General features: G+C 31.8%; 1 protein-coding gene across 8 annotated transcripts in view; it reads left to right on the forward strand.

Annotated features, from left to right (window-relative positions):
• Window positions 1-25091, forward strand: part of LOC139503693 (myosin light chain kinase, smooth muscle-like) — an 80790-nt gene that overhangs the window by 25213 nt on the left and 30486 nt on the right. For 7 of the 8 annotated variants that reach the window (XM_071293530.1, XM_071293531.1, XM_071293533.1 and 4 more), the window contains 4 exons: window positions 19883-19981; window positions 20409-20627; window positions 23339-23635; window positions 24350-24550. In XM_071293530.1, the coding sequence (XP_071149631.1) occupies window positions 19883-19981; window positions 20409-20627; window positions 23339-23635; window positions 24350-24550 (816 nt within the window). Of the gene's footprint in view, window positions 1-19882; window positions 19982-20408; window positions 20628-22898; window positions 23044-23338; window positions 23636-24349; window positions 24551-25091 lie in introns of those variants that run through there. The other variant, XM_071293538.1, reaches the window with a different exon arrangement.

A 25091-nucleotide genomic window follows, 5' to 3' on the forward strand; every position in this document is an offset into this window, starting at 1 on the left:
TTTTAAGAAATAACTCCGTATATATAACATAGGACTAAGGTAGTTCGAATACTTTCTAAGTATATACTCAATTCGAAATCTGCATATAGAATAGAACAGAAAAGAATATTTCATTTTCCAAATTACAGGGTCTATAAAGAGCATATAAAGAACAATCAGTGAAAGTCAGTGCGAGCTACTGATGAAACCCCCGCCCAAATATTTCGGTAAACATGAAGTTGCTGAGTTGTTAATCTGAAAAAGCATCACACGATATAGCTGATTTCATTAAACCCGGAAACCAAATTTCAAAAATCCTTGTAATATAGTTCATGAGAAAGATGCAACCACAGTATTCATGGGACGGACGGACAAATTTACTGACGGATTGGCGGACAGTTACCCCCCTCCCCCAACACACACACACCCACACTTTTTTTAGAAACGGCGGTATAATGATTGGGTCAACATTAAGACATTACAATTGATATAATTATCTTTATAGCAGCATAATCCTCAGTCAAAATCGGAGCAAAAACAAAATAGAAAAAAAAACCAACTAACATATTGATATCAAATAACAGTCGGTATCAAGACTTTTGCTTCATAATTCAAAAGAGCTAACAATATAATAAGATTTTTTTCCCATTGTTTGAAATTTTTAATAGATGATTCCAATATGTATATTTAACCAAAACACATAATTTACTAAGTTTTTGTTTACAATTAGATAACAAGGATTAATTTTGTATAGTTATATAATATACTGAAACAAATATCCCACATGAAAAGAATAATTGATATCAAAATGGACAACCACAAAAAGTATAGAGAGCGAAATCGGTCTTTTTAGAGAAAATTTACCCATACACATAAGACAGATGCATTGGGAAATTTTGAGCTGTGGGAATAATGGGCTGTCGGGGTAATGGGCTGTCGGAATAGTGGGCTGTCGGAGTAATGGGCTGTCGGAATAGTGGGCTGTCAGAGGAATGGGCTGTCGGAATAATGGTTGTCAGACTAATGGGATGTCACCGAAAATAAAGGAATATGAAGTACACGTGCACGGGAGCTAATCGCACACAATGTCAATGTATAGAATACAAATGATCAATGGTCAAAGTATTTATTCCTGTTCTTCCAAAATCTCCTTTGTGTCTAGGGTTGTGCTTAACAGAGTAATTATATTCATGAGTAATGCAATTGCACTGCTAAACTTTAAAGTCTTTTAAAAATAACAATAAATCTATGTTTTTGCTTTGAGACCAGAATATTGTCGAAAAAATAGCTAAAAATGATTTGCGTATCTATGTAAAAAAGAGCCCGGGAAACGCTCAGAATGCACGATTTTGCGTTATTTTTTCTCAGAGCTTCTGGGAGACTTGAGCGGCCCCAGACCCCTCGCAAAAATTTTTAGCCTCGCTACGCTCGGCGAATCTGATATTTTTGCCTCAGTATTAAAAGGGGCTAGTTACGGCCCTGATTTTTCATTATCAGATATAATTTTATGGATCTACAAAAATATTTTTAGCTGCTTCAAAGATTCACATAGTCAATCTATATAAATCCTTGGCTGTTTTAATGAGAAGAAGGTATTGATCACTGTTTAATCTGTAGATTAAAACACATTATAAAACTTACATATTTAAGCAGTACCAATTTTTTTTGACTCCATGGTAATTTAAACTGAAAATTATTGTGTGCACAATTTAGGAGACATTAGTCCTACCATATAAAAAAGGAGATATTGTTCTATGAACATGTTCAACCACATCAAATTCTTTGGAATCATGTACCTTATGAGGACAGTCGTTCACTAGTAGTTCTGGTAGACCATTGATTTAACTTCCTGGTTCCATTGTCATCTTAGGTTCTATTTATATAAGGAATGGACTTCGGTGTGACATTATCAGTATTTTGACAGTTTTCAGCACCTTTTTATTTTGAAAATGCTTGTTCTTTGGATTCATTTATTTTCGTGGGGACCAATTTTCGTGGATTGAGGAGAACTTGTTTTACATGGATATTCAATTTCGTGGTATTGGCAAATTCTATGTATTTTCCTATAGAACATTTGTAGTTTTGTTGATAATTTAAATTGTGGTTCCCCTGTACCAAGGAAATCTACAAACATTTGTATCCAACAATACTATAAATGAATCCACAGTATATAGTTTGGAAATATTTTTCTTGTAAAAATATCTTTTGAAATTATATTATACATGTAGTTGCATTAAGAAACAGAGCTAATCTTAGTATCATTTACTGTCAACTATTGTTCCTTTTACATTTTTAAATAATTCAATTATCAAATGTTTCAAATTTTCCCTTGTGACAAACAATAATTTGTTTGAAAGGAAACTAAATTTTTAACAACAATTTTTATTTTAATTTCCTTATAATTCAGAAGTGAATAGAAGCTATTTTTTTTGTTCAGTTTCTCCTTCATATAACATAACATGTATACTTATACATCAACCATGCTAACAAAACAACATGAATTAGTTATGAAAACCATTTCACAAAAGGATAACAAACCACAATACCTATAATTGAATCCTTACTCAGCCTTAACTAATTCTCTATTTATATGACTCCATGAGGTGAAATAGGTGCAGAAAGTCACCACAGCTATTAAAAATTGTGTGCAATAAAAAATAATAATGTAATTGAATATATTGAATGAAAACGATATTGATATCATACAAATTATAATGAACAGTGACTGTATTATAGTTTATCAGGTGATAGGAGGGGTAACAGACTATTAACTTTGTTTATCCCTTTTCACAGTCCCTGTATTTGTCTGGAATTGAGAATGATGGAAAGAATTGGAAAAAAAGATATACTGGGCATTTTTACATATTTCTGATTTAAAAAAGAAAGTTTAAGACACTTGTTAGCTTTCTGAGGGTCATTGTTAGGTCATTTAAATTCCATCCCTTTAAAAAGTTCAGAATGACTTAGTAAAAATCTTGATAATTCTCTGTTAGTTTCGTCACATGCTTTAATTATAGTATCATGACTATGAAAAGTTTGAACAAAAATTGTATTCTTCAAGGAATGACAGTTAAAACACCATAGGAGAGGGAAAAATCTAAACAATTAAGGAATTTTAAGCACATGATATGTATATCATATATAGTTTCAGTCTAGTACATGTATATTTTACAGCCATGAGCACTATTTCATTCAACATGAAGGTTGTAACCCTTTCACTTCTTGATACAATAACTTTTACAAAGGAATTGGGAATAAGAATATATTACTGCAAAGGCGTAGCCTAATTTGTTAGCTACAGCTTTAATATCTAGCTATATTTTGTAAGTTTCTTGAGATTTTAGTGACCTGAATTTCATATAAATAGAGAATTAGTTAAGGCTGAGTAAGGATTCAATTATAGGTATTGTGGTTTGTTATCCTTTTGTGAAATAGTTTTCATAACTAATTCATGTTGTTTTGTTAGCATGGTTGATGTATAAGTATACATGTTATGTTATATGAAGGAGAAACTGAACAAAAAAAAAGAATTCTTCCACAAGCATGTACCCACAAGCAGGATTATAGACTACGGGAAAATGATTTTAAAATGTAATATATGAATTATAATATAATTATTTTTTCTTCTCTTTAATTAATATGTCACTAGAAGACACCCACGAAATCACGGGCATTTAGAGCTTGGTTGAAAGTTTGTAAAATGTTGTAGAATGAATTTTTGAAAATATTTCATGTCTGGAGAATTTCAGAAAAGATATCAAAAGTCATAGGTACTTGGAGACAGGACAATTATTTTGAACCCTCTCCCTTTTTTTCAAAGTCTGATGTTTTTCTGTTTTCTGTAAATTCCATGATTTTCGCCTTTGCCTTTCTGTATAGTTATGAACATACGTTTATTATAAATAAAGTGTATTTGCTATTAACTATCAATTCCAAGTTTCTTCTCCATGGCGATCACTTCTGTATTATACAGAGAGTCTCTACATATTATAGGAGTATAATCAAAGTATACATGCAAAATAACGCGAAAATAATTGTCCTGTCCCCGAGTAATTACGATTGCGACATAAAAGTCGGTCTGATGAAGGAAACAATATCCAGACGCCTTTTTTTTTGTTTTTCTTCCAAAATGACCCAAACTGAATAATCATAAGAATGGATGACAAATGCCAATATGCAAGGTACCTATATGACACAGAGGCATGATGATTAATTTATAGCGGAAAGAAGAGAAGCGACACACAAAATGAGGCCTTCTCATTTAATAGTATATATACTGAAGATTAATTTATTTTCTGGAATATTATAAATTTTTGTAGATGGAGAAAAACTGTATTTTGCTGGATATTTGATGATGTGGTTTAACCAAAGTCTGCAATTAGAAGCATAAAGAAACTGCTTTTTGTTGAAACTTTCAGTTTGTGGATTACTTTTACAGACAAAATTCATGAACACATCTTACAAAAAAATAATGTCTCCAAAATACTTGTAAAAATTGTTGACAACATCTGCATTTGTAGTCCTTATTATATATTTATAAAAAACCTTTGATTACTGTCAAGATGAGTAATAGCAAACGTGGTAAAAGCACCATTCCCTTTAATTCCATCGAATTTCTTGGGGTCAGTGTCTAAAAATTAGAGAAAATACCAAGGGGTCAATGAATAGCTTAATCCAAGGTCTTCCATGTGGTCTTTCTCGTGTTCTACTACACGTGGTCTTAATCTATGTCTTCTTCTATATCTTCTTCGTTGTCTAATACATGCTCTTCTTTATGGTCTTCCTCAAGATTATATTGGCTTTCATCGATGTTCGTGAATAATAAATTCTGTATATCTGCCATTTTTGTTTCGAAAATTTCGTGATTTTGGGTGAACAGATTACGTCTAATATTTATAGGTGTTGAAGTTTTGATCGGTGACATACTTTTCTTAAATATATGTGACGTATATTTGACGACAGGACTACTCCCAGAGGGTTTAGTTCGCTTCGAGGGCGGGGATAACTTGTATCTCCATGGCTTTTTGTAGACAGTCAATTTCAGTCCTCTTTTCCTTTGAACAATGGCATTTTCTGAAATTGAACTAACAATTAATAGTTTAATTTCATGGAATCAGTGATCAGTTTTTATCTATTAAAGTATAAGGATAAATATGTGCTTTTAATCAGCATTGATTACATCTATTGAGTCAACAAAAGTCACAAAGCCAAAGATTAAAAAAAGATGTTTGTACTTCCCCTCACGCATTCACGATGTCCTCAATCAGAACCGATCCCCTCACGCATGACTTAATGAAAAAATGTAGTTTTTGGAATTATTAAGGATGTACTTAGGTGAGGTTTTGGAATATGTGTCAAATGTTCGGACTCTTTGGTGTTTTTCCATACAATACAATGTAAAATATTTTGCCCCATAACACCCATTTATTTTTTCATATAAGACCTAGAAGCTCATGAAAGGTCATTTACCAAAATTTTAGAAGATTCTTAATTTTCTTTCTTTTGTTTTGAGAACTAATAGTACCAATGCAAATATAAGGTGAAAGTCCGAGTCAGCCCTTTCCCGCCATATTTTAAATCTCTAATATCTCGAAAAAGAAGGTCCATGACCTGCCAATATTTTTAGCTTATTTTTATCCTTAATTGATGCTCTACCAGCTTATAGAATCAATTTTAACTTCTTAATTTATTAATTTTCACCTAACCTCACCTAAGTACATCCTTAAGACGTCTATCAACACCAGACAGCCAAAAACAACATTCATACCCATTGCCCTAAAAAAAAACTAAATTTGAACTTGTAGGTCTGTAAATAAAACCATTACAAAATTGAAATGTCACTTTTTTAGGCAATTTCTCGTGGGGCAACTGATTTTGTAAGAGTTACACTATACGTACAACAGTAAATGACACATGTATCTCTTCGTTAAAATATTCATCACTGTGAGCATAGCATTCTCTGATTTTCAATATTTTGATCAGTTGAATAATAAAATTGAGATTTAGAAATGTACATACCTTTTGAAGCGGTGACAATTACTCCACTCAAGCACAACTTGAAAATCCTCTCACGGTTTTCATTGCAGAACCAAATGTTCTGCGTGTGTAGATTACCAGCCGTGTAGAAGAAACAGTAGGACAGTTCCTAACTTAACACAAAATATCAGTTAAATAATCAATCAATTAACGTTATTGTAAAACCAAGAGATAAATGGATAATTTTGGGGAATAAAGCCCAATAGGTAAATTGAAAGATTGGTATTTGTATTTTTAGCTCACCTGGCCCATCACTTTGCGTCTGGCGTCCGGTGTCCGTCGTCGTCCGTCGTCGTTAACTTTTACAAAAATCTTCTCCTCTGAAACTACTGGGCCACATTAAACCAAACTTGGCCACAATCATCATTGGGGTATCTAGTTTTAAAAATGTGTCGGGTGACCTGGCCAACCAACCAAGATGGCAGCCATGGGTAAAAATAGAACATAGGGGTAAAATGCAGTTTTTGGCTTATAACTCAAAAATCAAAGCATTTAGAGCATATCTGACAGGGGTAAAATTGTTTAAGAGGTCAAGATTTATCTGCTCTAAAATTTTCAGATAAATCGGACAACCCGTTGTTGGGTTGCTGCCCCTGAATTGGTAATTTTAACGAAAATTTTGCTGTTTTTGGTTATTATCTTGAATATTATTATAGATAGAGATAAACTGTAAACAGCAATAATGTTCAGCAAAGAAAGATCTACAAATAAGTCAACGTGACCGAAATGGTCAGTTGACCCCTTTAGGCAATATTGCCCTTTATAGTCAATTTTTAACCATTTTTCGTAAATCTTAGTAATCTTTTACAAAAATCTTCTCCTCTGACTACTGGGCCAAATTAATCCAAACTTGACCAACAATCATCTTTGGGATATCTAGTTTAAAAAATGTGTCCGGTGACCCAGCTATCGAATCAAGATGGCCACCACGGCTAAAAATAGAACTTAGGGGTAAAATGCAGTTTTTGGCTTATAACTCAAAAACAAAGCATTTAGAGCAAATCTGACATGGGGCATAATTATTTATCAGGTCAAGATAAATAAGTCAACATGACGGAAATGGTCAATTGACCCCCTAAGGAGTTATTGTTCTTTCTAGTCAATTTTTAACAATTTTCATAAAATTTGTAAATTTTAACTAACATTTTCCACTAAAACTACTGGGCCAAGTTCATTATAGATAGAGATAATTGTAAGCAGCAAGAATGTTCAGTAAAGTAAGATGTACAAACACATCACCATCACCAAAACACAATTTTGTCATGAATCCATCTGCTTCCTTTGTTTAATATTCACACAGACCAAGGTGAGCGACACAGGCTCTTTAGAGCCTCTAGTTTTTTTTTGCTGAAAACAAAATGCAAAAAAGATGAATAGGTCTTAATCCATTCATACAATGTTGACCCCTGTTCGAAAATTCCTTGGATAGAAAAAAAAATCTTTTTTTTCAAGAGGGTTAATATGTAATATAAACACTTGAACTTGAATAAAATATAGAAAAGTACAACACAAAGGTTAGTTCCCATCTCCAGTAGTGAATTTAATAATAAGGCTGTACAACAGTGCAGAAAATGTATGTGTTATTTAAATTCTATTTTTGATGTAACTCAATACAGAAATTGTGATATTAGTGACAGTAAATGATTAATATATAATAGATTTATATAAATTTTATTCAGGTTTCAAAGTGATTATATAGAATTCACCTTTTCAAGGTTATTCGATAAGGTACTCAAAATGCTGTAAAATGTATTGTAAATTTGGTTTTAATCTGATAGATAGGACACAAATGATTTGTTGAGTAAAAGCAGCATTGTTAAGATCTTTTGATTTATTTATATTTGTATCTTGATAATAGGATGCCATTTAAGGCACTACTTTTTAAAAAGTTTTATAATATAGCATGCTTCTTCCACTGCATTCAAATTTGTTTATTATAATAATATTAAAATAAAGTACTTTGTAATTTTATTCAACTATGATTTCGACATACAAAAATGTACTTAGCTACCTGTGGCCCTACAAAGTTTAACCCTATTTGCTCTTTTTATAAACTTATGAATATTTGCAACAAGAAGTATCTGTCTTAGCTGTATTTCAAATACAAATATTATTTTGATAAAAGAAAAGATATGCACTGTCAGATAAAAATTGAAAACAACATGTTATATAAATTTTATGCTTTCGAAGTGCTAGCTTATCTTGATTTACCTTCATCACCTTATGCTTAAAGCTGAAATTTTAAAAGACAATTTAGATTTATAAGAACCAAAACATTTGAAGAGCTATATGACCAAAAGTAACAAAAAAAATTAGCAAAATCCATCTAAGAGAGTTGAAACCCTTAAGGTTACAATACACCATTAAATTTTATGGGCGCAGCCATTTTATGAGCATAACATGGTATTCAGAATTAAGAGTATGGCTAATCCTGATTGGTCGATATGTGCGCCCGTTATTTTTTATTATGCCCCACCTACGATAGTAGAGGGGCATTATGTTTTCTGGTCTGTGCCTCCGTTCGTCCGTCCGTTCGTTCGTCCGTTCGTCCGTCTGTCCCGCTTCAGGTTAAAGTTTTTGGTCAAGGTAGTTTTTGATGAAGTTGAAGTCCAATCAACTTGAAACTTAGTATACATGTGCCCTATGATATGATCTTTCTAATTTAAATGCCATATTAGAGTTTTGACCCCAATTTTACGGTTCACTGAACATAGAAAATGATAGTGCAAATTTCAGGTTAAAGTTTTTGGTGAAGGTAGTTTTTGATAAAGTAGAAGTCCAATCAACTTGAAACTTAATATACATGTTCCCTTTGATAAGATCATTCTAATTTTAATGCCAAATTAGAGAATTTATTCCAATTTCAAGGTCCACTAAACATAGAAAATGATCGTGCGAGTGGGGCATCCGTGTACTGTGGACACATTCTTGTTATTAGAGACTTCGTGCACTCTGCTTTATACAAAAGGCAAAATAAAAATTATTCCGTAGCCCTAAAGGCACTGAGATGACTTTTCAACGCTAGGACAAGACATATATTTTTAAGGGCAAAATTAATAGGCATGGGAGATAAGTACAAAATACGCTAAGAAAAGCAACGCGAACCTATATTTTTTGGACCAAAAAATACTGTCCTAATAATTTTTCTTTGATTCTAGTAAGGTTTCGTTAAGAAAATCAACTTTCTAAAGTCTGTATCTCGAAAAAGGCTACCATTGTCGCCTATGGGGAAATTAATTGTTTATTTCAATCTATACAGCATCGACATTTCTTTATCATAGTGCTCAAAAAGTGTCAAAAACAGCCATATTACTTGACATTTGATGTGAAACCGTATTTTTTGGTGACAAATGAAATATTCATTATCTTGTTTTTAAGCTATAGTCTGTTTCATATTTGTATTGCGTTTTACCTTAGAAACAAGGGTGGGCTCGACTTTTGACTTACTGTAGAGCGAATATGTCATTTTTTGAAGTTCTGTTGATTTGTTCGAAAAGAGCAAGTACACATCTAGAGTTTGCGAATATAAATCGATTTTTAAACATAACAATCTCGACCCAAATGCTGTTATCGAAATTACCAAATTCAGCGAAAATGTACGGAAATGATCCCCTTCGAACATTGAAATGTTCACACGAATAACAAATAAAAGAATAAGAATAGGCATGCCATATTGTAGTTAACAAACAGTTATCGATGTTAAAACACAAATTTTTACACATATTCCATATTTTGAAATGCTATAGTCTGTTTCAAAAATGTACTTTTTTCCGAAAATGGTTTCATTTAAAACTGTTGTTCGAAATTCACCGTAGTAGTTACATATTGGATTGGTTTTGGTATCAATATAATCAGTACTTGATGATATATAAAGAATCATTGGAGAAAGTAGGCATAATCTTCAGGCCCTTTTTAGCAGTACCGCATTTACTCAAAAAAAGAGATTTTTTTTCTTCACATTTTTCGACTGGGGTCACCTCCGATAAAAAATTGTGAAAATTCAGAGAAGATTGCCAGAATGTTTTAAAGATGATTTATTTGTGGCATATATATTTGTGCATCTAACGCACTATGAATTGCACGATACAAGAAAGTATTAAATACCGTATAGATTACAATACACCATTAAATTTTATGGGCGCAGCCATTTTATGAGCATAACATGGTATTCAGAATTAAGAGTATGGCTAATCCTGATTGGTCGATATGTGCGCCCGTTATTTTTTATTATTAGAGACTTCGTGCACTCTGCTTTATACAAAAGGCAAAATAAAAATTATTCCGTAGCCCTAAAGGCACTGAGATGACTTTTCAACGCTAGGACAAGACACATATTTTTAAGGGCAAAATTAATAGGCATGGGAGATAAGTACAAAATACGCTAAGAAAAGCAACGCGAACCTATATTTTTTGGACCAAAAAATACTGTCCTAATAATTTTTCTTTGATTCTAGCAAGGTTTCGTTAAGAAAATCAACTTTCTAAAGTCTGTATCTCGAAAAAGGCTACCATTGTCGCCTATGGGGAAATTAATTGTTTATTTCAATCTATACAGCATCGACATTTCTTTATCATAGTGCTCAAAAAGTGTCAAAAACAGCCATATTACTTGACATTTGATGTGAAACCGTATTTTTTGGTGACAAATGAAATATTCATTATCTTGTTTTTAAGCTATAGTCTGTTTCATATTTGTATTGCGTTTTACCTTAGAAACAAGGGTGGGCTCGACTTTTGACTTACTGTAGAGCGAATATGTCATTTTTTGAAGTTCTGTTGATTTGTTCGAAAAGAGCAAGTACACATCTAGAGTTTGCGAATATAAATCGATTTTTAAACATAACAATCTCGACCCAAATGCTGTTATCGAAATTACCAAATTCAGCGAAAATGTACGGAAATGATCCCCTTCGAACATTGAAATGTTCACACGAATAACAAATAAAAGAATAAGAATAGGCATGCCATATTGTAGTTAACAAACAGTTATCGATGTTAAAACACAAATTTTTACACATATTCCATATTTTGAAATGCTATAGTCTGTTTCAAAAATGTACTTTTTTCCGAAAATGGTTTCATTTAAAACTGTTGTTCGAAATTCACCGTAGTAGTTACATATTGAATTGGTTTTGGTATCAATATAATCAGTACTTGATGATATATAAAGAATCATTGGAGAAAGTAGGCATAATCTTCAGGCCCTTTTTAGCAGTACCGCATTTACTCAAAAAAAGAGATTTTTTTTCTTCACATTTTTCGACTGGGGTCACCTCCGATAAAAAATTGTGAAAATTCAGAGAAGATTGCCAGAATGTTTTAAAGATGATTTATTTGTGGCATATATATTTGTGCATCTAACGCACTATGAATTGCACGATACAAGAAAGTATTAAATACCGTATAGATTACAATACACCATTAAATTTTATGGGCGCAGCCATTTTATGAGCATAACATGGTATTCAGAATTAAGAGTATGGCTAATCCTGATTGGTCGATATGTGCGCCCGTTATTTTTTATTATTAGAGACTTCGTGCACTCTGCTTTATACAAAAGGCAAAATAAAAATTATTCCGTAGCCCTAAAGGCACTGAGATGACTTTTCAACGCTAGGACAAGACACATATTTTTAAGGGCAAAATTAATAGGCATGGGAGATAAGTACAAAATACGCTAAGAAAAGCAACGCGAACCTATATTTTTTGGACCAAAAAATACTGTCCTAATAATTTTTCTTTGATTCTAGCAAGGTTTCGTTAAGAAAATCAACTTTCTAAAGTCTGTATCTCGAAAAAGGCTACCATTGTCGCCTATGGGGAAATTAATTGTTTATTTCAATCTTAAACCATATTGGCAATATTTTTCTGGAACTTCGGGAGTTTCTTGCTGCATTGAAGACCTATTTGTGACCTTCTGCTGTTGTCTGTTCTATGGTCGGGTTGTTGTCTCTTTGACACATTCCCCATTTCCATTATCAATTTTAAAACTGGACAATTGACTGTGGAAACCTTAAAGAAATTTAAATAAAGAGGAGTGAGCATATTCTACTTTTCTAATAACTTTCTTTTCAATATGGATATACATCTATTTTTTATGCAACATTTTTTAATAAAACTATTTATCTCTTCTGACTATTGGGCACTGAACCACTGTTATCTGTATGCTTAAAGTTTTGTGGTAAGCAATTCATACATATTGCAAGTCGAGAAAAAATTTGCAATAAATGCATGTTTGTATTATTGTGATTTTTGATAAAAGAGCATCAATGAAAGATTAATAAATTTAATCAAATGAAATTTTGCATACACCGGATATGATAATGTGATAAGAATTTAAATGTGAGTTCAAATTAGTGCAATACTTATCTGATTTCAATTTTACAATGACACAAAAAAGTCTCAAAAATCTCTGAATTTACGCTTTTAGCTAAGCTTCTATAAAGACAAGAGAATAAGCATCAAACCTTGATTCCCTCTAGAAGTGAAAAAATGTTGGTCAGCTTTAAATATTTTTGTTGAATAATTTTGAAGAGGTTTTAAGGGTTCTTTATCATGCAAAGTGTATGTATTGACAGTTTGAATACCTAGAAAGTACAAGTGACAGAGTAGATATTGTAACAAAGATAAAACTCCAGACTTTGTTTTTCAGACTTATTGTCCTCATTATTTTAATATCATTATACCAACTCTGCTTGTTGACAAAACCTTATACTAAAATGGTGATTTAAGAGTTTCTTGTCTGCATGAGGTAAAAGAAATCGGTAGTAATGTCACTAATAGATTTTAGAATAGAGAGTAATAACTGTCCTCTGGAATATATCTTTTGTTATTGTCCCATTCTTTGTTGAAATCCTGTCAATTCCATGCTGATTAAATTAACAATTAAACTGCATTACATAATTACCTAGTGTAAGCATATTGTATATTTATTGGTTTGACATTCTGTGAACATTAGGCATCACTAAAAGGTTGTTTTACTGCAAAGAATGGACTATGAGTTATCTTTGTATGGAGAAATCATAGGTCTAGTCTTTTTGGTCTGGGGACAGAGGATATTTCTTAAATTCCAAGACTATTTGGGTGTCTTCTACTTGAAAATTTGAAAGACATTTAGTTTAGGATAAAGCAACAAGACTTTGAGAGACCTAAATAAGCAGCAATCATTGTGAGGCAATCTGGTATTGAAATGAAATATGATAGGAACATACCAACCAACCAAAAATGTTGTATTTCTACTCTAGTAAAAGTGTGTGGAATAATTGGGCGTACTTGATAATGTTCCTTCATCCAAGCATATCTTGGATGTGCAGGATGAAGGTCATTCTTAGAATATGAGCCTGAGGCTCGAAAGTAATGAATTAGCTTTACTTCTCTATGAGGGGTGAAGCTTACATATAATATCTCTGTTTAAAGAAACAAACTATATAACCACCTATAGCTGGCCAGTGACCTTGACCCTAGTATATAAGCACCTGTTCCATAATAACTTGTCATAATTTAAAGCAAGTTTGTGTCGACCAAATATAAAACCCAGTGGAAAAGGGTGTGGGTCTGACTGATAATCCCTAGGGTGGGAATTAATTACTTTCGAGCCTCAGGCTCATATTCTAAGAATGACCTTCATCCTGCACATCCAAGATATGCTTGGATGAAGGAACATTCTTATTCATATTTCGCCTTCGGTCTCAAGTAATGAATTAGCTTGTTTAAAGTGTAGACACAAACTAAAAACAATTTTTATATAAATGCCAACATTTAATAAAGGATAAAAATCACAAGATCATCCAGTAACTACAACTGAAGAAAAGTGTTTTAGTACTGATATTATTTACTTTCCTGTTATAGAACTTGTAAAAAGTTTTACCATATGTCCAGACAAAACTGTTGCCATAATGTCCTTAATAGAACATCCTGAAGCTAAATGCACTTATGAAGAGGTTCCTCCAAATGAGTTAACCTTAAAACCTCGGATAAAATTAGAACTCTCTCTAACTATCTAAACTTTACGAAAAGACTTAGATGAATTCTCTCACCTATTTTGTACACAAAACATGATAAATCATTGTCTTAATCAACACAAAGTTTTGGTTTATCAAAACCTTTGATCACCTCATTAGGTAAACTAACTAACAGATCTAGTATTTTTCAAAAACTCATGTATATGAAAAAATAAAGTACCATGTCTCTGAATGAAAGACATAGAATGTAAATCTACAGCTGATAAAGATAGTACTTCAAGGCAGATGTAGTCAAGGCAAATAAAGACACAAGTATAAAAGACAGTTTCAATGTTAAATACTCCAATGAATATTAAGAACTTAAAAAAGATAGCGCTAAATTCATCTCCCAAGTGAAAGAGTATCTAACTCTTCAATTGCAGATTCAGGTTTAAGCAACCTTCCACAAATACATGTAGTAAACAAACAAATTCAGTAAAATCTATTTCTTAAAGGATAAAGTCTGTTTCAACACAGACCAAGAAAAATTCACATTAAACATGCTGAATATGAAAAGCTTGTGTTTTACAAAAATTTCAATAATCCGTGACTAACATCCTTTTTAGATGGTGATAAGGAATTGGTTCTCTAATTGAACACACCAAATAATGAAATTTCTCAAAAAAATATTGATAATGCTTGATTATAGATGCATGGTCTCCAAGATGAAGTGTAAATATATTTTACAAATGATTCTGAAATCTCCTGTTTATAATAAAGTGATTTCTGAGTATAATACACACGTTTTTACCCTACTGCACAATCAACCCTTCAGGTGTTGGTTCACTTTAATTTTTTACAATATACAGTTAAATTAAGTCTCTTCCTGACGGAAAGACATTATCTTCAGTATGTAACATTGTTACTAATTTTTATGCTTAACAGTTTAACTGGCAAATAAATTAAAATTGGTCTTAGCAAAGAAAACCAACTCTGAGCAAGCCAAAAAGGATAATCAAAAGAGCCTTCTGAACTATATCACTAATAATTTTCTTTATAAATATCCCCAACAATGAAAAAGATGGGAAAATATAAGGTCATAATTCTGATCATGAAAATAAAAACATCTCTGAAGCTTTCAATTGACATCCTTTTGAATCTGTAAATTTTTTAGACATATGATAAGCATCAAAAATTTTCTTACCAGGAATATAAAGAGCTGTGATAAAAATGTTCTTTCTTGAACACCAAGCCCAAATAATGAAATATTTGTAGTAAGCATGTTAAGTGACAAAGAGGTTACACCTCCTATTGCATAATAAAAGCTACTGAAAATGTATCTTCTGATTGTATAACTCTCTGTGACTAAAACTTTTTCTCCAGAAGAATATTATAGCCAACAATACTATGAAATCTATATGAAATGAGTGCATACTCTTAAAGAAGCTCCGTCTACCAACAGAAACATTTTCTTCAAATTTGGATCCCAAATCCTTATGTCAGAGGAATCTGGTACAACCCAAAAACTTATTTGGATGGGTCTATAAATCAAATTTTTAATTTCTGATTTTAAATTGTTAAAAAATTTCACCTATTGATGATAATAAACACTGTAACAACTATACAGTGTTTCAACATTATTTCTCGCCATGTTTCTGCAATGTAACATTCCCATGCATGCCACAGATACTGCATTAAAAGCATTCATCACAAGACCAATAAATGATGTAAAACATCTATAATACCGTTACACAATTCTATTTAAAAAGAATTTCCCAAGGGAGATAATTTTACCATTTCTCATCTGTCAGAAAAAACTTAAATAGCTCAGTATCAATAATGAGACAAAGGAAAACAATGTGCTTCCAAGGAATGAGTACCAACTTCTCAAAATTTTTCTGAAGCACAGCTTATCAAGCATTTGCACCACTTCTTCTGTATTCACAATACAATCATCTAAACTCTGATCCATAATAAAATAATCATCAATGTATAAACTATAGCATGTCTATACTTCAAGTGACATTATTTCATAAATACATAGACAGGTTTTAAAACCTTAGTAAAAACTCTTGATGCAGAAGCCAATCCAAAAAAAAACAAAAAAAAAACATAAATATCATATCAATGTCTTTTCCACATAAATCAGGAAATTGTGATATAAACATAAATGATACTTAAATATGCATCTGTGAGATCTATAGATGTTAGCTCTATATATATATATATAGATAATTATTCTAAAGAATTACATCTAAACAAAAGATAAATGGTCCTGCTCCAAATGCTGATAAGCCACAAACTTAGTTTGTTTTAATTTTTCAAATAGATACAGGCCTTGAAGACCAATCTTTCTTAGGAACCAAGAAAATATAGGAAATAAACTGATTTTCCATTGATTGATCAACCTTTTAAATAGCTCTCTTAGCTATCAATTTTTGGACTTCTGAAATTAATTCATCCTTATGAAAGGTGAAATGTATTTAATTCAAAAAGGATAAACCTTGTGGTACATCATAAAAAATAATTTTATAACCATTTCTTAATAAATCTAATATCAATAGATCATTAGTAACATTTTCCAAATCATAATATTTAAGTTATCTACTGTATATATAGCAACTGGTTGAGAAATGTGACCTCTTTGAGATTCTCTGTTCCCTTTTTGGAAACGTCTCCCTCTCAATGAAGGGAATTGCCTACTACATGTAGTATAGTCGCCCTGTTGACCAACAGAGCCTCTGCAGTTAAAAAACTGATATTGCCTTTCCCATAACAGCTGGTAGTAAATTAATTGCTAGACCTGGAACCTCTTCCAAGGAATCTATAATTTGCTAAGAATCTTTGTATAAACACTAAGTTTGCTTTTTGCAATCATAACTAGAAATGTGATAAAGCAACTATCACAACAGAATTACAAATAAGTTTTATCATCTAAATATTTCTGAGCATCTCCTATGGGTTTAACCAGAAAACCATGGTAAAACAAACAAATATAATTTTACAATAAAATCCTTGTATTATCAAGATCCAATGGCTCATTCCTACAACAAGAAATAGCAAACTCAACAATAGGGGTGATGATAAACCCCTTAATAAAGTATCTCTGGGTTTCCTGCATCTTTGAAACCACAGAGTGGGCCTGTCTAGGCATTGCCATTTCGATTTTTTAATTATCCTAGACACACTAGGATTGTCACAGTTCTCAGTGTGATAGTATTTCCTCTAAGAACTTTATATATTCCTGATTTTATCAAAATCATGATTAAACTGTTCAACAAACAGGATGAGATAATGGACCATTAATCTCACTAAAAGAAGCCTTAAAGGCTTCTGAAAACCTTAATGCAGGATCAAAAGACCTTAATGCAGGATCAAAAGACCTTAATGCAGGATCAAAAGACGTATCAAATTCAACTCCGGCTGGACTATCATCAGCCATGGCACATACTCCAAAAGGAGGTACATACACCGTATCAATTCAGTAGATAAGATCAAAATTTAGAACTAAATCTTCATTAAAGTAAGCCTCTAATGGCAAAAATTCAAATATAGCAGCAGGTTTCTCTACAAACTCTGCTAGAGTTGAAGGCAGTGAAACTGTCTCAAACCTCATGATTCATACAGGTTCTTTAATACATTAATAATAAATAGTAAATGTATCAATATACATGCCTATCTAAATCTCAACAGCACTTTCGTTAGAAACAATCACAAATCAAGTAGATTTTGAAGTTATACAAGTAACACTAGATTTTAAAACTTACTTTTTACAGGTTCTGTTGCTTTGTCAATTATTTCCAATTGCCATGCCATTATGATCTATTATAAAACTACTAGGTTTTATAACTGTTTAAGAAGAGGATTTATTCAAAATACCTCTTGTATTCCTATTAAATTTATCATCTTTAATTTCTAAAACATTCCAGAGGTGATGAAAATCATAACCATCACCCTTGTAAGTGTAAACATCATTCTAAACATCTTGCAAAAACAATACATTTGCATAAACAAATTCAGCCATTGTAATACAAAAATGTGTACCTGTGCAGGTAAAACACGTGTAAATTGTGAAAAGTACTCACGACCTTCAGATGAATAGAAATACTTTTAAATATCTACCTGTTTAACAAACAGGAGTATGAATTAAGTAACAAATGTGCTATTAGGCAAAAACTTAATGAATATATAAAATTGTCATACATCGTAGACAATAAAATATTTAATTAATTTCCATGAACACTTGTCATACATCATAGACAAGAAATTTTTAAATTCATTTCCATCAACAATTGTCATACATCGTAGACAATTGAGGAATTATTATTTGTAAATAACAAAATAACATTAGAACTTGTCGTACATCGTAGACAAGTTAATGTAACTTTAATAACTTTCTGCCAAATTTAAGATAAAAATAAAATAACTAAAAAGAACTTATGTGAAGTGTTCACTTCAACCCTCTAGAAAAATAATGACAAGTTATTATGGAACAGGTGCTTATATACTAGGGTCAAGGTCACTGGCCAGCTATAGGTGGTTATATAGTTTGTTTCTTTAAACAGAGATATTATATGTAAGCTTCACCCCTCATAGAGAAGTAAAGCTAATTCATTACTTGAGACCGAAGGCGAAATATGAATAAGAATAGCATTGGTGGACATGTATTTTGGTTAATGAGGTTTCATGGTAGCATTGATAGAAAGGCCTTTTGGTTCATTAAGTTTAGGGTAGCATTGATATAAAGGCAGTTATTTTGTTTGGTTTGTATTAGCATTGCTGGAAAAATATTTTGGTGCATGAGGTTTGGAGTCACACTGATAGAAAGGCATTTTGGTTTATGAGGTTTCATGGTAGCATTGGTTGGAAACATTTTTGTTCATGAGGTTTCGTGGAAGGATTGATTGAAAACATTTCGATTCATTAGGTTTATGCATGGTAAAAATTTTCCTGTTCTAAAAACTAGCTGTAAGAGAAGTTCCAGATATTTCATTCATCCAACATTTCAAACAGTGCCCTCATACATGTCTTTTGTAAAATTAAGACATTTCCCAAGTGACATATTGAATGTATTACATACCTTTCATGACAAAATTAGTAATTCAATTTCATTATCCTGATTGCCATAGATATATCCTCTAATCAATAATTACATTTCTGCTATTGTATAACATCTCAAAGAAGATGGATTCTAAGCCATGCTACATTTGTCAATTCTTGGGAGGTAATAATCTTTTATTTTATTTGAGAAAATACTAAATTTAAAAAGTTAAAATATTTGATAATTTGTTGAAAGTTGAATTTTTAGATTGTTGAAAGTTTAAATCGTTGAATATAAAAATAACACAGAATTTTTGAAAGTTTTGTTATTTGGTATTATATGATTAGAGAAAGTATAAGAATTCTAATGTTTGATTCAGAGCTAATTTGATATTTTTTATGATAAATTTTCATCTTCTGTAGTTTGAACATTTCTGATGATTTCAAAGTTTACCTCAGTTTTAGTTTGTAACCTGGATTTGTTTTCTCTCAATCGATTTATTACATTGGAACAGCAGTATACTTATTAACTGTTGCCTTTATTTAAAACATAATATGAATATGTGAAGGAGTAATGAGCATACTGTAAATTCAGAAGCTAATGCAAGGTTTTTATTTTTGCAAAAAATGCGACAGAGTTGTAAACGCAATAATTTAAACTTGCATTTTAAAATATTTTATATGAATTAAACAGGATTTTTCTCGAAATTGTAAATATTAAATTTAAGTCTAAACTGACAAAATCGCAATAATAAATGCACGCAATAATTTCTGAATTTACAGTACATTATAATCAGCAAAAAATTAACCTGTTTGTTTTATGTGCATATTGTTAATTCTTTGCTATAAGCTGCAACGGTGACTATATTATACTATTTGTTTTTTAGCTCCAGGAACCAGAAGCATTCCTCCCAAGTTTGTGAATCCTTTATCAGATCAGACCCTTTGTGTTGGGGACAATCTGCTACTTGAAGCCAAAGTTACAGGTATACTTTATGGCCTCTTTTTGTGTTTTATAAGCAGCATCACAGTTTGTCAATTTTTAATTGAATACTGTAGTCTTGTGTTGTTTTTATGGCTCTCTTAAGCGCATTAGAAATCAAATTCTAATATGAAAAATAAAGAAAAAAATATTGTAGAATAGAAATTTCAAAAAGTTCAGTTATAGTTCAAAACAAATACAATATTTTGCCTGATATTGTTTACACTGTACATTCTTTATTAGTTCTAAAATATACTTTGAAAATATTTCAATTTTTAAATTATTTATTTTTTGTGTATGATCACAAATAAAATGTAAAATTTGACCAGTCATTTTCATTTGCGAAAAAAAAGAGGATTAGAATTGTAATAATTGTGTAAAACTATGGTTACATTGATAATGAGATGACTTCAGGCTAATTTTATTTATAGGTTATCCAAGACCCTCTATAAAATGGTACAAAAACCAGCAGGAAATTAAAACTTCAAGAGTGTTAAGGACAGAGTTTGATGGATCAACAGTACGTTTAATAATGGAGAATGTGGACTTGTCAGATTCAGACTCGTACAAATGTATAGCTGAGAATGATGTTGGTATTGATCAGATTAAAGCTAAGGTTACAGTCCAAAGGGAGGTAATCAGAAAAACAGGTAAGGAAACAGTACGAGAATGATGTTGGTATTGATCAGATTAAAGCTAAGGTTACAGTCCAAAGGGAGGTAATCAGAAAAACAGGTAAGGAAACAGTACGAGAATGATGTTGGTATTGATCAGATTAAAGCTAAGGTTACAGTTCAAAGGGAAGTAATCAGAAAAACAGGTGAGGAAACATTACAGATATAATATTACTCATTTGCCATCACTACTGTGTATTCATTTTTGTCAAGCCTTCGACTTTTGTTAAAAAAGCGAGACGTAGCGATCTTACATTCCGACGTTGGCATTGCTGTCGGCGGCAGCCATCACAAATATTCACTCTGTGATTAAAGTTTTTGAAATTTTAATAACTTTCTTAAACTATCCTGGATTTCTACTTACCTTCAACAGAAGCTTGTTTATGATCATATGATAGTATCCAGAAGTAAATTTTGTAAAACTTAAATCCTGTTTATCCGTATTTTACTTATAAACAGACTTAGTTTTTCTACAAGGAAACAATACATTCACTCTGTGGTTAAAGTTTTAAAATTTTAATTTCTTTCTTAAACTATCCTAGATTTCTACCAAACTTGGACAAAAGCTTGTTTATGATCAAAAACTAGTATCTAGAAGAAAATCTTAGTAAAATTTTGTACCTGTTTTTACTTATTTACTTATAAATGGACTAAGTTTTTCATCCAGTTAATTAATTAAATACAATTAAAGTTAAAGTTTAAAAACATTTATAAGATTCATAAACTATCCTGAATTTTTACCAAACTTGGACAGAAGCTTCCTACAATCAAAAGATTAGTATCGAGAGGAATATTTTTATTATTTTTTTTCTCATTTTTGTTGAGTCTGCAATCAACAGCAAAAGAAGCCAAGACACTGGGTTTCGTTTGGGTTCCATGGAACCCTTACAAAACTTTGTTGGTACCACTTATTTGTGGATGGAAGATAACTTGTATTTCCATTGAAATTGGATTTCTTTGCAATGAAAATAAGTTATTTATTGAAAATTTGAACTTTGTTGTCAGTGGTGGACTGGGTGCAAAATAATATCACTTGGGCTTCTCATGTTCCACCAGTAAAGATTAAGTTGATTGGGCACACAAAGTTGGTGACATAGCTGTATATTAATCAGAAAATAAAGAACTATAGAGAATAATAAGATTTCTCCTCTTTATTTGAGGGGGTTCATTGTCATTTTTATCTAATAAATGAAATATAGCAGTGGGACATTTTTTGTGATTCAACTTTTGTTAAAATTAACCCTGGCATCTCTGTATATTACAAATCGTGCAAAGCATAAGAAAAAATTTCAAATTATTAGTAATGTAGCACAAGCTGAAAAGGGGAGAACTCTTGGTAAAGAGACATAAATTTAGAAAGCAGAAACTTTTTTTCAAATTTTCAAATATAAAAAAAACTAAAAGGGTAGATTTGAAAAGGGAGCCACAATTCAGAGGGAGTTTATAGATAATAACCCCAGAAACTTAGTCGATCATACTGTGGATTCATTAATATACATATATGTTGGATACCAATTTTTGTGGATTTTAATGTTCAACGAATTGCAAATTTTCCAAAGGAATGTATCCAGACTTTGCCAAAACAACGAAATTAAATATCCACAAAAATGCAAGTTTTCCTCACTCCACGAAAATTGATACCCACGAAAATAAATGAATCCACAGTATATAATGAAAGGATGGTCCTTATTAGGTAATTGTACTTATTGCAGAGAAGGACATCTCTATAGATTTACAGCTCGAATTATCCAAGGTTAACTAAATTATAGATACTAGTAATAAAATGAAATATTTTTTATAAAAGTGATAATACCAAACAATGACAGAAATATATCTTTTTCACAATATAATGTCTTTTTAATGAAATAGATAAAAAATATTGGATTGTGTCCATATTTTCATGATTACTCTTTTTTGAGGCGGAGAATGTTGTCATTATACCAATATAAAGCTGTTTCTTGCTAGAAATAAGATTAGGACATGAGGGTAATATGAGTTTGCTTAGTAAGTTTTTTAAAATTTAGAAAATATCAAATTTATTTGTTTAAATGAATGAAGGGAAACATATTCTAGGAATCTATTTATATTTTGTTAATCAATATTGTGTAAATGTTACATATTACATGGAAAGGAAATGAACCAAATTGTTCTTTTCCTGTCTCTTGTTGGTTGGTAAATGAAATATAAGTAGTTGTGCTTAAAATACTTCTTGATATGGAGCTTATTCATTAATATACACTGTAAGTAGGGTTATCACACTTACCGATGGTAAAACCAGGGGTTTCGGTCTAATAGTACATGTTTACATATTATCGTTCATCAATTAAGTTATTCTTGTTGGATATTATAAAATTTTCAGCAGGGTTATTAACACAATTGTGTTTTTATGCTTGTTAGTATTGATAAGATTCATGGATATGTAACTGTTGGAAAAGAGAGAGGCAAAACATACCAAGGGGATATTCCAATTTTAAGGGATAGTCAAAAGCAAACTAACAACTTGACAGAATACCATGACAACAATAAAAAAACCAATCAGAAGACATACAACAATACAAAGAAGATATAATGTCTAATTTGAAAACTTTATTTGCCTGAAAAAAAGTGTTCCATTTTTGTCGGTGGATTTGTATTTCATTAATGAATAGGATTTTGATTTTTAAAAATTTTGTATTATGTTTATTTAGATAATGGTACAGATGTAGTGCAACCATCTTATACACAGCCAGTCGTAACAGTAAACCAGGAACCAGTCTCACCAGTAAATCAGAGGTCAGCATTAAAAGCTGAATCTGCTCCTAAATTATCATCACACAAAAAGTCACATGATATTTCTGTTCGCTCCACAACAAGATCTGGTGTAGACAAACAACCAGCATTACCTTCTAGGGAAACCAGTAGGGAACCACCTACATTTGTACAGGAACTGCAGGATATCAGGGTGAAAACAGGAGAACCAGTCGAAATTTTGGTTGAGGTAAAAGGTAAGATTGTTAATTTTAATTTTTAATTTTTAGAAAAGCAATCAGCTTCTGTGTATCAGTAGCAGAATGGTTTAAATAGTTCATCTGTTGTATCATAAGCTGTCAAAACTGAGGTTGTGAGTTCAAACACCACATGTGGAAGGTGTGTATGGACCAAAACACCACATGTGGAAGGTGTGTATGGACTCAAACACCACATGTGGAAGGTGTGTATGGACCCAAACACCACATGTGGAAGGTGTGTATGGACCCAAACACCACATGTGCACATGTGGAAGGTGTGTATGGACCCAAACACCACATGTGGAAGGTGTGTATGGACCCAAACACCACATGTGTAAGGTGTGTATGGATCCAAACACCACATGTGGAAGGTGTGTATGGACCCAAACACCACATGTGGACGGTGTGTATGGACCAATACACCACATGTGGAAGGTGTGTATGGACCCAAACACTACATGTGGAAGGTCTGTATGGACCCAATCTTTAAAGACAAGTTTTCCTTCATTAGTGGTTCTCTCAGGTTTCCTCAACTTATGAAAGCTGGTCACCATGATAAGGTATAAACTCAATTAAGGTAAACAGACACTGTCAATAACACTAACAATACTAATTTTACTGCAAAAGGTAGCAAGTCTTGTAGAGATTCCAGTCCATATTTTATAGAATCCTCCAGTAGAGATTGAATGCTATTTTATAACTATTTTATAGGCAGTCCACCCGTAGAGATTGTATGGGTACACAATAACTCCGAGGTAAATGAGGACCACCCTGTCTATAGAACCACATGTAGTGACAACATCCATCAGCTTGTCATTCCACGCTGTAAACCAGAGGATGCAGGAGAGTTTGTATGTGAGGCGTACAATGAATACGGAGAGATTGATACATACTGTCGGTTAAGTGTCAGTGGTAAGCTTATATCTAGCAGAATTTTTATAATTTTTTTTATAGCAAATTAATATTGTATTATAATATTTTATTTTTATTGTCACACTTTTAAAAGAAAGTTACCCTGGATAGCTATTTCACTTGTGTTATAAGAACAAAAGCACAGTGTATTGAGGTGAACATTCTTTTTGATTTTATCCATGTGAATTATAATAATTCGTCAATGAAATATATATTTAAATTACAAATTTGAGTGTTTAACGTTACTTTGAAGGCCACACTTTGACCTATAATGGAGAGTTGTCTCATTGGCACTCATACCACATCTTCTTATTTCTTATGACTAAACCAAAATATAGCCGTTAAAGGTAATACATGTAGTTGAATTTGAATTATCTCCCTTTGTGCATAATTGTAGGACATAATTATAGTTTGCTTTCCATTGCTCATACAATGCTTTGTTTAACTTTTAGTTCCAACTGCAATGTAATCTTTATCTGTCAGGGCTCACAAGCACTTTACCCAGTCATCAGTTGGGAGTTGTGTCCATAGACATAAATCA

This window comes from Mytilus edulis, chromosome 14 (genome assembly GCF_963676685.1).
Source record: "Mytilus edulis chromosome 14, xbMytEdul2.2, whole genome shotgun sequence".
In the NCBI taxonomy this organism is placed as follows: domain Eukaryota; kingdom Metazoa; phylum Mollusca; class Bivalvia; order Mytilida; family Mytilidae; genus Mytilus; species Mytilus edulis.